Source organism: Arachis hypogaea, chromosome 16 (genome assembly GCF_003086295.3).
Source record: "Arachis hypogaea cultivar Tifrunner chromosome 16, arahy.Tifrunner.gnm2.J5K5, whole genome shotgun sequence".
NCBI classification, from domain to species: Eukaryota; Viridiplantae; Streptophyta; class Magnoliopsida; order Fabales; family Fabaceae; genus Arachis; species Arachis hypogaea.
The window spans coordinates 146,484,628-146,498,744 of record NC_092051.1 but is presented as its reverse complement, the minus strand read 5'-3'; the positions used below and the strand labels follow the sequence as shown (position 1 = coordinate 146,498,744).

The following is a 14,117-nucleotide window of genomic DNA, read 5'->3' as shown; positions in this document are numbered from 1 at the left end:
GATTCCATTTCTCACGTGACTCCCTCTTCAGTCTGAGTAGCACCCTCAAAACCCTAGCATTTCCTTTACAAAGAGAGGAGGTTAAAGAGACGGCGCCGTTTCGCTGTCCGCCTTGACATAGCACCACCGCTTCGTCTTGGCCCTCGATTTTGCACCTCTTTTTCTTTGTCTTCGAAACTCGCAATCTTCATCACCATCAAAAATGGCACCAAAACCTACCAAGGCTGAGAAGAAGATCGCTTACGATGCTAAGCTCTGCAAGCTTCTCGAGGAATACACTCAGATCCTTGTTGTCAATGCCGATAACGTTGGATCTAACCAGCTCCAGAACATTCGCAGGGGTCTTCGTGGTGATTCCATTGTTCTTATGGGCAAGAACACCATGATGAAGCGTTCTGTTAGGATGCACGCTGAGAGTACTGGAAACGATGTGTATCTCAGCCTTATCCCCCTTCTTGTTGTAAGTGGAACCCGAAATTAGTACTCTTTCATTTCTGTTTCCTATTTTTGAGAAGATTGTAAACTTTCATTTGGTTTAGGGTTTTACACTTTTGAGATAAATGTTACGAAATTATTTGTAATATTATGTTTGTTGAACCAGGGAAACGTGGGATTGATCTTCACTAAAGGTGACTTGAAGGAGGTTAGCGAAGAGGTTGCTAAGTACAAGGTGATTTAACTGTTCTTTGGTTCTTATATTTGTGTTATTAGTAATACTATTTAATTAATGATTGTTAGGCTCTGTTTGGTGTTGACTTGCTAGCATTAGTTTTGTCGTGTATGTGTTCTCCGTTGCTTATAGAAGAAGATACTCAGTAGGTCTCTTATGGTTTCTTATTTTTCATTGCTATCTTTTACCTCGAATTAACTGTCAAAAGTTTCAACTTTGTTTTGATGTTTGGACGTGTACATAAAGGTTTAGTAATGTTACTTGCATTTATTCAAGCTTGTTGATTTTATGTAGTAGTCTTATAGGAATGAAGGTGTTGATCTTCGTTAATTTAAACTTCTTAACTCATGATACTACTTCACTTGGTGGGATGTTTTGTTTGTTGTGGTGTACTTTTACCCAGTGAATTTGATGCTTTTAATGATATTTGAAACCCATTTCCTTGAATCTATTATAATTTTCTGTACTGCATGTTGAACTTGGTCTTGTATGTTTGTTATATCAACAGGTTGGAGCACCGGCTCGTGTTGGTTTGGTTGCTCCAATTGATGTTGTTGTTCCTCCGGGCAACACAGGGCTTGACCCCTCACAGACCTCTTTCTTCCAGGTATGTAATTTTGTTTTTGTTTATATAATTTATTCTGATTGATGGTTTGTTGCTTATATCAATCTTCCAATCAGGTGTTGAACATTCCAACTAAGATTAACAAGGGTACTGTCGAAATTATCACCCCTGTAGAACTTATTAAGAAGGGTGACAAGGTCGGCTCTTCTGAAGCTGCATTGCTTTCCAAGCTTGGCATCAGGCCCTTCTCATATGGTCTTGTTGTCCTTTCTGTGTATGACAACGGTTCAGTGTTTAGCCCTGAGGTTCTTGACCTCACTGAGGATGACCTTGTTGAGAAGTTTGCCGTTGGAGTCTCGATGGTGACTGCACTCTCATTGGCCATCTCATACCCAACACTTGCTGCTGCCCCACATATGTTCATCAATGCCTACAAGAATGTTTTGGCTGTTGCTGTTGAGACAGATTACTCTTTCCCAGAGGCTGACAAGGTTAAGGAGTATTTGAAGGTATTGTCTCTGAACTTTGGATGATCTTACACTAAAAATACTGCTGCCTTAATTCTTTTCGTTTGCAACTTACTGGTTTAAATGCAGGATCCAAGCAAATTTGCTGTGGCTGCTGTTGCTGCTCCTGCTGCTGCCACCGGTGGTGCGCCAGCTGCTGCTGCCAAGGAAGAGGAAAAGAAGGAAGAGCCTGCTGAAGAATCTGATGATGACATGGGCTTCAGTTTGTTTGATTAGGTTGCTTCCGGTTTTTATTGAGTTGAGTTTGAGCGCTTGTGTTACGGATTTGATAAGTTCAGTGTTTAGTGTTACTCATCCTAGGCTATGCTAGTTATGTTATATTGGTGTTTTTTTATAATTCAACAACTGAATTTAGTTTCCGAATTTTGATGATATAATTAAATTTTTGTTTCAAAGTTGGGCGTGCCTCTCATTGTCATGAATTCGGGGTCCTTGCATGTTAAAACGTGAAAACGCAATGCTCCTTACTGCTGCTTTTAAAATGAGCTGGCTCAAACAATTTTGTGCATGCATATTGAATACTCTCCTTTTAAAATTAATTGAATTTATCGAAGGATGCAATGAAAGCAGGGTATTCATAGATTTCAAAAGTTACGCAACATATTGGTATATAATGTAGATGAAGGTATAGACTTGGGCAATGATATCAACTAACTTATTGTGAGCAGTGATCAACACAAACAATATGTCCTAAGCAAGCAGCAAGCCCATATCATGTAAGGTTGCATAACAATTGAAAAATAACTTTTTGTACGTATTTATTTAATATTTATTATATCATCAAGATAAAATAGAACGTCACACACACTAAAAATACGAAAAAGCCTTATCATCCTAGAACTCTTGAATTTGTGCAATTCACTCGAGATTCAAACCAAAGTTTTAAAGTTAGATTTTATTAAATCATCGTATACTTTTCGAGGTATAATTTCTAGGATTCAAGTGTTTGATTTTACGAGTAAATTTGTCTCAAGAGTCAAGACACGACTTAGTTTTATCGAGCCATTTTCACTAAACAATTAAAAATATTTTTTCTTAAGAAAAATATTGAGACAATATTTTTAGTATAAAAAAAATGAGAAATGAGTCAGCGTGAACTCAAAAACAAAATAAATGAAAAATATTAGTTAATTAACATTTTTTTAACATGAAATATCATTACTAATTGATATTGATAGTAATAAAAGGTATGTGATTAGCTACGTAGAGTATGTAAAACTATAAATGTAAATATGTAATTAGCCTATCTCTAACAATTGGAAGAGTGAATGATAAAAATAATAAAAGTATGTGTAATAATAATAAAAAAATTGAATTATACGAGATGTCTAAGTGTTCTATATATATATATATATATATATATATATATATATATATATATATATATATAATAGATTAAGACACCAAAAAAATATATAGTACAGATTATTATTGAATTTAAAAAAATATTAAATACTAATTCTTCTAATATTTTAATTTTGTATAGTATAGATTAAATTATTATTATTATTTTATAAAAATAATTGTACACAATTAATTATATATTCACTAGGGCAATTTACGTTTTTAAATTGTTTGAACTCCAATTTTACGTAAATACATTGTTTTAAAAACGGATACGTAAATACATTGTTTCACTATTTTATATAAACCGCTACTGCTAGTAGCGGTTTATAATTGCACAGAAACCGCTAGTACCAGTCGCGGATTATGTGTATTTTTGGTTGGTCATAAATCGCTGCTGCCAGCAGCGGTTTATGTAGGTTGGTGTGCGTGCGTAAACCGCTGGTGCCTATAGCGGTTTACGTTTAGCATGTGTCAATGGGCTCCCTATATAAACCATGGAGGGGCCAAATGTAGAAAAGTAGAATTTTATTCACAAATGGATGGGGAGAATAGTATTAAAAAAATACAATACTCAAAGTATTAAATTATATAAATCAAGATTATTTTTTTATTCTCATCTCTTTTACAATTTATAAATAATAAAATAGTTTATTTTTAGCCAAAAGTTCACTAAATCATATATTTTTCTCTTTAACAATCACTTCATTCTCTTTTATTTATATCAACCATACAAGAGATACTAGGAGAGTTTGAAACATGGGTTGTGTTCTTTGCTGCTGATTTACATTTGAGGTTCTAGCTAAACGAATTTTTTTTTATTTGTGCAACTTTATTGTTTTATGCCAAAAAATAAAAATTATTTGTATTTTATAGTTGATTGATTGGATAAATAATAGTGATAACATCATAATTTTGATGAATAAAATAAAAAATATAAATATGCATGTAATAATTTTTTATTTGTATTTATTATTAAAATGAAACTAAATAGCAAATCAAAGAGGAAGTATTCACAGAGTACTAAAATATATAAACTAAGACTAATTTTTTTTATCTTCATCCCTTCTAAAATTCATGATAAAATATTTTTTTAGTAAAAAATAGTGATTTTTTTTATTTGATTTGCTATTTTTAGTGAAAAAATTCACTATTTTTTACTAAAAATAAATTATTTTATCATTCATGAGTTTTAGACGGGATGCATATAAAAAAAATCAGTCTTAGTTTATATATTTTAGTACTCTGTCGATACTCACTCTTTGATTTGCTATTTAGTCTCATTTTAATAATAAATACAAATAAAAAATTATTACATGCATATTTATATTTTTTATTTTATTCATCAAAATTATGATGTTATCACTATTATTTATCCAATCAATCAACTATAAAATACAAATAATTTTTATTTTTTGGCATAAAACAATAAAGTTGCACAAATAAAAAAAATTCGTTTAGCTAGAACCTCAAATGTAAATCAGCAGCAAAGAATACAACCCATGTTTCAAACTCTCCTAGTATCTCTTGTATGGTTGATATAAATAAAAGAGAATGAAGTGATTGTTAAAGAGAAAAACATATGATTTAGTGAACTTTTAGCTAAAAATAAACTATTTTATTATTTATAAATTGTAAAGAGATGAGAATAAAAAAATAGTCTTAATTTATATAATTTAATATTTGAGTATTGTATTTTTTTAATACTATCCTCCCCATCCATTTGTGAATAAAACTCTACTTCTCTACATTTGGCCCTCCATGGTTTATATAGGGAGCCCATTGACACATACTAAATGTAAACCGCTACAGGCACCAGCGGTTTACGCACGCACACCAACCTACATAAACCGCACAGCAGCGGTTTATGACCAACCAAAAATACATATAATCCACGGCTGATATTAGCGGTTTCTGTGCAATTGTAAACCGCTATTGACAGTAGCGATTTATATAAAATAGTAAAATAATGTATTTACGTATCCATTTTTAAAATAATGTATTTACGTAAAATTGGGGTTCAAACAATTTAAAAACGTAAATTGCCCTATTCACTATATTGTCACATACTCACATAGTCACATTATAAAAGTAATTAATTTTTAAACAACTTTTAAAAAACGGAGAAACTGTTTCACCTCTGTTGAGTCAGAACTCAGAGCCAACCCGGCGATTCGGCGATAGACGCCACCGACCGGTTCGTCAGAATGGTGGCCTCCGCCGCAGTCGCCGGCGTCTCTCTGACGGCGCATCAGCGCAATATTCTAGCTGGTGTTAACGCCGGCGCTTCGAGCCTCTCATTCGTTGGTTCAGGCTTCATCGTTCTCTGCTATCTCCTGTTCAAGGAGCTCCGCAAGTTCTCCTTCAAGCTCGTCTTCTACCTCGCCCTCTCCGTACTCTCTCTCTCTCTAGATCCAAAACGCTGCGTTTCTCCACCGAACGTTCTTGCTCTCTACGCATCTTATTTCAAATTCTTGAACATTGCGTCAGATTCCTGAGTTTTATAGTTTAACTCTAAGCGCCGAAATCAAGATGGCGTGATTGAATGAGCTTTGGCTTTTCAAGTAGAATTCGTGTGTGGCTGCTGTGTTTCCGCTTGCTGGATTTGATTTCAAACTTTGTAGTTGTTGTTTAAAGCAATTTAAATCTGATTGCGTATTTGCTTCTTTTAACTGATTGCTCAATGACTGTGGAGCTGTTTGGGTTCTTTAACGGTTTGTTATGGTGGTTCAAGGAATTTTGCTGAATTTGGAATAGGTTAGGAGTATAATGCTCATGAACCTTAGCTCCAGTGACAGAAAGTTATTTTGGTTATGGCTTGATCCCTAACTGAATAGTTCAAGAAAAAATGCCTTAAATATCTTTAATATGTTTTAAGAATATAATTTATGCTTAGTGAGCTAATCGTCACAATAAGCTTCTTCATGCCATATAGGTGTTAAATCAACTCTTGTAGTATTACCTGATTTTAGTATTACCTTTAGTAGATGAAATCTGTTTGGCAGTTAGAAAACTAATTCAGGCAACTAACTCTTGTATTCTTTCTAGAGTTGTTTCTCAAAGCCGTGTAAGTTGCAACTTTAGTTTGTATTTTGTGCTGCTAATGTGGTTTGACATTTCACAATTATTAATCATAAGGTACTATGTGTAAATGATCAGTTTATGTATTTGTTTGCTTTGTTTCTTTTTTCAAGACATACAATCTCTAAGTATAGTTCTCTTTTATGAATATTTATTTTCTTAATTTCTTTTAACAATTGCAGGATATGCTTTGCAGTTTCTTCAGCATAGTAGGGTATATCTGCTAGATCAAGCACAGTTCTTCAGATGTTTGTGTCATTGATATTGTTCGTCACATGATTGATAGATGTCTTCTTCCTTAACAGGGATCCATCAAAAGGTTTCTTTTGCTCTGCTCAGGGCTATAGCACACATTTCTTTTGTGTGGCATCTTTCCTATGGACCACAACAATTGCTTTTACCCTGCATCGAACTGTTGTTAAGCACAAAACAGATGTTGAAGAGTTTGAGGCAATGTTTCACTTGTATGTCTGGGGTATGCATCTATAATGTATCAGCTTTATAAATTGTTGTTTGAAAAATGGACTATTTGCAATAATATTTGTCTTCTATGACTTTCTAATCATATTACTTCTAAGATTACTTTATTGAGCAATATCACGCTGATGTATGGCTTCATTATCTACCAATAGTTGGAGCGTTAGACTTCAAAATTTGTTCTTGATTTCAACTATCCTATTGCATCTTCATTGCTGAGAGGTGAGAGCTCATATATCTTTTTCGCTATTGGTAGGTACTTCCCTGGCTATGACAGTTATACGTTCATTTGGTAATGATCATAGACATCTTTCTGCATGGTGTTGGACTCAATCAGGACTTGCAGGGAAGGCAAGTAGTTGTAGCACAATTGAGTATTGCATTTTGTGTAACCCCTAAGAAATTGTGTAATATTTTCTTTTCATTTCTTTCTTTTACATATTATAAAATGGGTTTTTGATTCACTGAAAAGGGACACATATAATGCAGATATAAGAAAATCTAAATTTAATTTAAGCCATGATGCATTTCTACCCTTTTGACAGAATAGTTTACTAATTTCCATCCTTTCCCAGGCCTCTAAAAAGAAGTTCCTCTTTACTATGCAGGCAATTCATTTGTTAACATTTTACATGCCACTCTGGGGTGCTATACTATATAATGGGTTCACATACTTCCAAGTTATACGCATGCTGAACAATGCAACCCGTGTATGTATCTAATTTTGCTGATTTTGTCAAACAAAGAACAAACAACTTGTATAACAAGTTTTTGAGACTATTTGTTGTTTCTTGGCAAATTTTACAGATGGCAGTTGGTATGTCAGGCCAACCTTATGCATCAGATGCACGGGATAACATGAGGGTATGTTTGTTATTCCAACATTGAAAACAAATATCCATACTCAGAGAATGGAACCCAAAAAAATAAAAAATAAAAAATAAAAAAGAGCTACAACAAAGATCCCTTTCAAACATAAAATAATCTTTGTATTGCAATTTGCAAGCATTAGAGGTAGACCATGGAGGAAATCATTATTTAATGGCTTGTTTATAGGACTCGGTTTATGATGTGATGCAAAGGTATTGTTTGATCCATAAAGTATGTAGCCATATGTGCTTAGTGGGAAAAGGCTTGGTTATTGTTGTTGTATTGTATCTTGAGTCTTGTTCTGTTTTCTGTTCTGTGGATGATTAAATCACTCTAGGAATCTAGGGTAGCTTTTTTTCTGCTAATGTAGGAAATTTTCATGGAAAAGCTTTTCATGATTATGCATTTCCTTTTTCATTAATCAGATTTAAACTTTGCGCTGTCTTTATAATGTGCTTAGACTTCCACAAGCTTCACCACTTATATATATATATATATATTGTTGGCTGGGATTTCATGACTAGATTTGTATTTATGCCTAAACTAATCGCTGAAGATGAAACTGTTGTTATTTTTTGAATCTACATTCTTATTGAAAAATACCTGAAGTATTTTCTATTTTATGTTACAGGCTCTAAATCGCTGGGGATACTATCCACTGATTCTAATAGGATCATGGGCTTTTGGAACCATTAACCGTATTCATGATTTCTTTGAACCCAACCATAAGATCTTCTGGCTCTCATTTCTAGATGTCGGAATGGCTTCTCTTATGGTATCAACCAGTAACCATAGTTTCAGATTTTCAATTTACTGTATGCTTTATAACTTATATCAAAACTTAGCACAGTTATCGTTCAAACAGAATAGTGCCATTTAATAGGAAAAAGGCCTTGTTATTATATTTTTGTCTGTTCCATCCATTTTCTAGCACCCATTTCTGGGCATTTTTACTTTTCAAACAATCGGGCATATTTTGTGTTCCCTTCATTCTTGTCAATAACAGATCAATGCTTTATGCAATTCATAACCCAATACATCTGAGTACAACTTATTCAAAATTGAGGAAATATTTAAAGTGAAAAAATATAAAATCCATTCAAGGATGTGCTTCCAACTACCTTGCATACATTAACAAGTGTGCACTTCTGACTTTACTGGCCTTATAAGGTACTGATTACCTGATTACTATGATAATTGAAAACATTGATTTAAATGCTGGTAAAGGTTTTCCAGTAGTTTGATATTGGTCAATGATTCTTTTTTTTTTTTTGGTAACTTATACAAAAGTAGACGATGCCAATGTCACAATTTAGTTTGGCACTTTAAGAATTATTTTTCCACGATCAGCCCCACCCCAATTTTAGGATGACTGTACTGTTAATCAATGTTGTGAACTCCAGTGATAGTCTAAAATAGTTTTTATTTATAATTTACACAAGTGCATCACATGGTAAAGATATCACATTTAATCACTTTCCATTTTGCTGCAATATTATATGCTTTTCCTCTTAATTTGTTGCCATCCCTTAGTGATATCATTAGAAGTGGTACCATCAACTGCAACATCATGAAAAGTTATGATGATATGTAGCTAATTTTTTCACTTTATTCTCTTTATTGCAGGGCCTCTTTAATTCAATTGCATATGGCCTTAATTCTTCTGTTCGTCGAGCAATTTGTGAAAGAGTGGACAAGTAAGTGCCTATTTTATATTCTAGGAGAGATTCCAGGAAAATTATTTGATATCTCTTCCCATTGACGTTAAAGGCCACTGTAACTATAATATCCTTTTCACTTGACTTGGTGTCAATTTTAACTTGTGCATTTTTTTGACTGCTAGGTTTAACCATAATGATGTTATGGGTGTTGGACAGGGAAAGGAAAAGGAGAGAATATAGGGACAATAGTACTAACGTGTGTGTTTTATCCATAAAATAATTTTAATTTGTCTGATATTGATGTGATATGTTGTCATGTATTTAAAGACAAATTACTAATCCATAATCTTATAAATAATTGACTACTAATCCTAATTAAATAAGAAAATAAATTACAGAATATAAACAATTATGAAAAGTACTCGTAAGATTATCTAAGATACAACCAGGATATTATGAGATGTTTCATGCAGCTTCCTACTTAAGCTATATTTTACTATGGTTTGAGACTAAGATGAAAAACGAGGCTAGAATGTCTAGGACTAAGATGATAGGGTGAAAGCACGGGGGACTGACGGAGAAAGTTGTACCCAACAGTAGTCACCAATAAAAAATTCTTTCCTAAAGACAAAAATTGAGGAATGTTTGACCATATATCCATAAGATTTCCAGTGCTTGTATAAGACTTAATGTTTGACAGTAATAAACTACAAAGAAATCAAGTTTAGTATTCCAGTGAGGATGTGACTTTGGGTTAGTATACACATTTGAAAAGATGGGATCACAAAACACAAATAGATGCATTATAGAGAAAGTTGGGATCTTGTGAAACAAATGGTAGAATCTTGTGTTAAATGGTTTGGGCATTTCTGGAAAAGGCTTATAGAAGTCCTAATAAGGAGGGCAAATCAAATGAAGGGCTCTTAATGGTTAAGAGACAGAAGACAGAAAACCAATATTTAAACTGTCAAAAGAAACAGATGTCAAAGGTTTAAATTCAAATATGATCTATGTAATCAACCCAGCTGGGCAAGGTTTACTTCCTTTTATAATTTTAAACATTGATATTGTTTTTATGTTTTTCTGCCAGGTATTGGCCTGAGGGTCTTAAGAGATGGCTCCCTATCAATTTCAAGTACAAGGCCTTAACGCAAGAAAGTGAACTAGTATTGTTAAGTACTGATGGTCAGCGATAATGAATGTGGATGCTTTTCGTCCTGCATACCATGTTTTGACTCTTTTTCATTCTAGCGAGATGCCGTTTTCCATAGACAACAGAGGATCTTTTGACGTCATTGATTCCAGACTATTTGTTCGGATGCTTCTTTAGTAATGTGAATCATGTAGTTCACATTCACATTATGAATTTTGTACCAACGACGAGGATCCCTCTTAAAGAATCCGAGGGAGTTCATGTGGAATCTGGGTTTTGAAGCTGTTATCCTCAAACGAAACACCCTCACTTGAACTTCAGGAAGTGCATTTTTTTCTCCCAATGTTTCTCCCTGTGATTCATCTTTAACAAGCCTAGATGCTAACTGTTCCCGTTTGTGCCATTGTATTTCCTCAGGTTTCTGCAAATAGTGATTGCCTAATTTTTGTTGTTGCTATCAAGGATAAGGTGCACCTTCTGATTGTTTACAAATTGCTGGACATTTTTTTTACTTCCAAATATGTTGGATGTATAGAAAAGTACTTTTCAGAGTGAAATCCACGTCTATATTGTTGTGTTACCCCTTTGATCTTCCTTATTCCTACTGTAATTTATACTAAGTAGGGCCATTAAGTTTGTACCTGCTCAACAGAATAAATACCTCTTTCCGAATATGAAGACATAGAGGGGTCATGAAATCGTGATCCAAAAAAAGATATGGAGGTGGATCTTTAAAAGTTAAAACTAGATTAACTCACAACCAAAGGGAGGGTTTAAAAAAACGTTTTATTTTACTATAATCAGTGTAAATTTTTTTATACAATTGTCCAAATCATATTGGTAAAACAACATGTTACTCTCAAGTGTATCCTGTGGCGGAAGTGGATCATCTTCATTCGAAAATCCACTCGTGAACTTTCACCATTAATCGACAAAGTGTATTATCCAACCAATGGGAAAAATTCACACGGAAGATGAATGATCCATTCTTATCTATTGATAGCCCTTGAATGGAGTGTGTGCTGTTTAGTAACATTGTCCCGCCTCATTTATGTCAAGTTACATAAAATTGATTTAGCCATTAATTCTAGTGACATCAATTATTGCTTGTCCTTGATTAAATTGAGTTTAGCTAAGGCACATATGTTTTTTTTATTGAACATAACACAAAGAAAAATGACCTAAGAAAAAGAGTAGCACTCTTCTCTAATAATAATGTCTAAATTATTAGGGAGCAGTAACCATTTTAGTACACCTGCTTGTTTAAAGCAGCAGTCTTAGGCTCTTAACCATTGAATCAGTCGCTCTATTTGCTGTGTGCTGGATGAGCGCTAAAGTAGCTGTCCAAATACGTTGGAGCATTTCTTTGATTTTGTCAAGCAGATCAGAGTCTATTCTAATCATGTTAGTTGTACCTCACGAAACAAGAAGAAACGCATCAAGATTATTAGTTTTACATATGACCTCTTTGCACTCGCAATCCCAAGCTAAGACACATATTAAGTTTATTAATTAAAATTTCTTTTATGTATTTAAAATTTAAATTTTAAATATATATTATATATAAATAATTTATATGTAGTTATTTTTATGTAAAATTGCTAATTGAAAATCGTTAAATAATTTAATATATTTGACTAAATTATTATCTAACGATTATCAATTATTAATTTTATATGAAGACAACTTCACTGGCTATTAAAATTTATTGTTTTTATTATCATCAATTGCCATCAATATTAAAGTGTGTCTTTAAACATTTCTAATTTTATATTTATTAAAAAAAATATCTAATCTCTAGACCCTCAAATTTTGACTGTAATATCCACTGCTATCGAGATGCATGTGCATTAGTTTGGCATCAACAATTATCTTGCCCTTGGTAAAACATCTAAAGAATTACAACACATAAGCAATGTTCCTCTGCTCAATGCCTCAATATATGGTCCAACCAAAAATCCAAAACAACAAAAGCAATTAGACCCTAAACAAACACAATTCAGAATCTAAAATGTTGCTACTCTTATTAGCACTTCTCCATGATCACAAACACATAATTCAGAATATTAAAAGTGGCTACTCTTATTAGCACTTCTCCATGATCGCAAACAATACAGTTTATTTATCAACTCAACATCAGCACAACAAAAAATACAAAAAAGGAAAAGAAAAGTATCTTATCTCACAAATCACAGTGATTGATTAAACTCAACGAATAAAAAAAGTAAATGTCCTTTCTAATCTCTAACCATTTATTCGATGGACTTCCCACCTCTTAAAAAATCTAAACCCAAATCGATCCCTATCTACTTTGATATATGTACGTTCCAATTCCTCGTTAGGAATCGGAAAGGGTATTTACTCAAAGTAGATAGTGACTGGAACGTACATATATCAAAGTAGATAGAGACCAATTTAAGTTTTTAGATTTTTTAAGGAGTAAGAAGTCTATCGAGCAAATGCTTAGGAACCGAAAAAGCATTTACTCGTTAAAAATAAAAAAAATTGGAAACTCGCATGCTTATCTCTATAGGAAGTTGATATTTGAAAAACCTTCGATAATTTGATACGTTTGGCTATATTATTATAAATTAAGCACAAGCACAAGTCCTATCACCAACACCACCAACATCATCTTCAAAAACTTCACTCCTAAATAACAAGTGCCCAATTGAGAGACCCAAAACAATGGCCACAAAAACCCCACCATTGAAGGACATAATAGCAAGCATTAATAAGTACCCAATCCCAGAATTCACACCAAAAAGAACCGATCCAATCAACTTCCCACCCAACTTCGCCTTATCCCTTGAAATCTTCCACCCCATAAGTGGTGTCTGAATAGCCGCCGCCACAGGTGCCAGCCTCCTCTCGCCGGCGAGTCTCAGGCGAATCCTTCGATTCTCGAGATACTGGTAGAGTGCAGCCACCACAAGGCAAGCGAGTAGACTCATTGAGTAACTCGGCCATGACTCGGTCTTCCATGAATCGAAGAGAAGTGTTACCTTCTTGCCCCAATACAATGTCATATGCATCATCTTCTTTATCTCTTTTTTTTATAGAACTTAATTAATCAACTTATCAGAACAAAGAAGAGTGAGAATAATGAAACAAAATTGTGAAGAATAGAAGAGCAATAGAGGAATAATAAATAGAAATAGAAATTAGCGTGCTTTGATTTTGAAGGTCCGTGGTTTTTTGAAATTATCCACGAAACTTCAAGGTTCAAGAGATTTTTTGTTTGGTTTGGTTCGTTACTTTGTTACTATTTTTTATGGTAAAAACTGAAAACTCAGCCAACTTAACATGAAATTAATAGTTGAGAATGATTAAATAATTTAAATAGTTTATAGAGAAAATTTTACTCTCCTCCTCTGTGAGATGCTAAAATAACACTCCCCTTTCCTCTATTTTATAAATGTACATTTTCTTCCCTTCTAACTTTTAAAAAACCTCATTTTTAATCCATTTTAAACTTTTTGTGTTAACTAATGTTAACTTTATCCATTTTTTAAGAAAAAAATTATTTTTTAAAAAAATATTCATTAACAAAAATTTTATTTTTTATTATTAACTTTTGCTTAATAAAATATTCTTTAATAAATTATTTTTTTATTGATTAAATTGTATTTTTAAAAAATTTAATAATTATGTTATTTTTTAAATACCCTTTAATAAACTTTTAATTATTAAATTATAATTTTACCAAAATTTTTGTTAACAATTTGTTTATATTTTACTATTAATTTTTCGATATCTATATATTATT

At 32.9% G+C, this 14,117-nt stretch overlaps 3 protein-coding genes across 3 annotated transcripts; 2 read left to right on the top strand and 1 right to left on the bottom strand.

Moving 5' to 3' along the window:
• Positions 1-2,157, top strand: LOC112697626 (large ribosomal subunit protein uL10). The gene is made up of 5 exons (XM_025750871.2): positions 1-460; positions 602-670; positions 1,179-1,277; positions 1,352-1,744; positions 1,832-2,157. Exons 1-5 carry the CDS (start codon positions 203-205, stop codon positions 1,976-1,978), a joined length of 966 nt encoding a protein of 321 aa, XP_025606656.1. The 5' UTR covers positions 1-202; the 3' UTR covers positions 1,979-2,157.
• A 3,050-nt stretch (positions 2,158-5,207) lies between these two features.
• LOC112697625 (G-protein coupled receptor 1) lies at positions 5,208-10,928 on the top strand. Its single transcript, XM_025750870.3, has 9 exons — positions 5,208-5,499; positions 6,370-6,401; positions 6,493-6,662; positions 6,921-7,015; positions 7,273-7,374; positions 7,472-7,528; positions 8,166-8,309; positions 9,161-9,231; positions 10,286-10,928. The coding sequence occupies exons 1-9, from the start codon at positions 5,314-5,316 to the stop codon at positions 10,389-10,391; spliced, it is 963 nt and encodes a 320-aa protein (XP_025606655.1). The 5' UTR covers positions 5,208-5,313; the 3' UTR covers positions 10,392-10,928.
• A 1,519-nt stretch (positions 10,929-12,447) lies between these two features.
• Positions 12,448-13,608, bottom strand: LOC112697624 (copper transporter 5). Its single transcript, XM_025750869.3, has one exon. The coding sequence runs from the start codon at positions 13,384-13,386 to the stop codon at positions 12,940-12,942; it is 447 nt and encodes a 148-aa protein (XP_025606654.1). The 5' UTR covers positions 13,387-13,608; the 3' UTR covers positions 12,448-12,939.
• Between the last annotated feature and the right edge of the window lie 509 nt (positions 13,609-14,117).

Excerpts from the sequence above, each read along its gene's own strand:
- LOC112697626 (XM_025750871.2), top strand. The coding sequence starts at position 203 with ATGGCACCAAAACCTACCAAGGCTGAGAAGAAGATCGCTTACGATGCT. Across the intron at positions 461-601 it reads GCCTTATCCCCCTTCTTGTT|GGAAACGTGGGATTGATCTT; the intron begins GTAAGTGGAACC and ends TTGTTGAACCAG. Across the intron at positions 1,745-1,831 it reads AGGTTAAGGAGTATTTGAAG|GATCCAAGCAAATTTGCTGT; the intron begins GTATTGTCTCTG and ends GTTTAAATGCAG.
- LOC112697625 (XM_025750870.3), top strand. The coding sequence starts at position 5,314 with ATGGTGGCCTCCGCCGCAGTCGCCGGCGTCTCTCTGACGGCGCATCAG. Across the intron at positions 5,500-6,369 it reads TCTTCTACCTCGCCCTCTCC|GATATGCTTTGCAGTTTCTT; the intron begins GTACTCTCTCTC and ends TAACAATTGCAG. Across the intron at positions 9,232-10,285 it reads ATTTGTGAAAGAGTGGACAA|GTATTGGCCTGAGGGTCTTA; the intron begins GTAAGTGCCTAT and ends TTTTTCTGCCAG.
- LOC112697624 (XM_025750869.3), bottom strand. The coding sequence starts at position 13,386 with ATGATGCATATGACATTGTATTGGGGCAAGAAGGTAACACTTCTCTTC.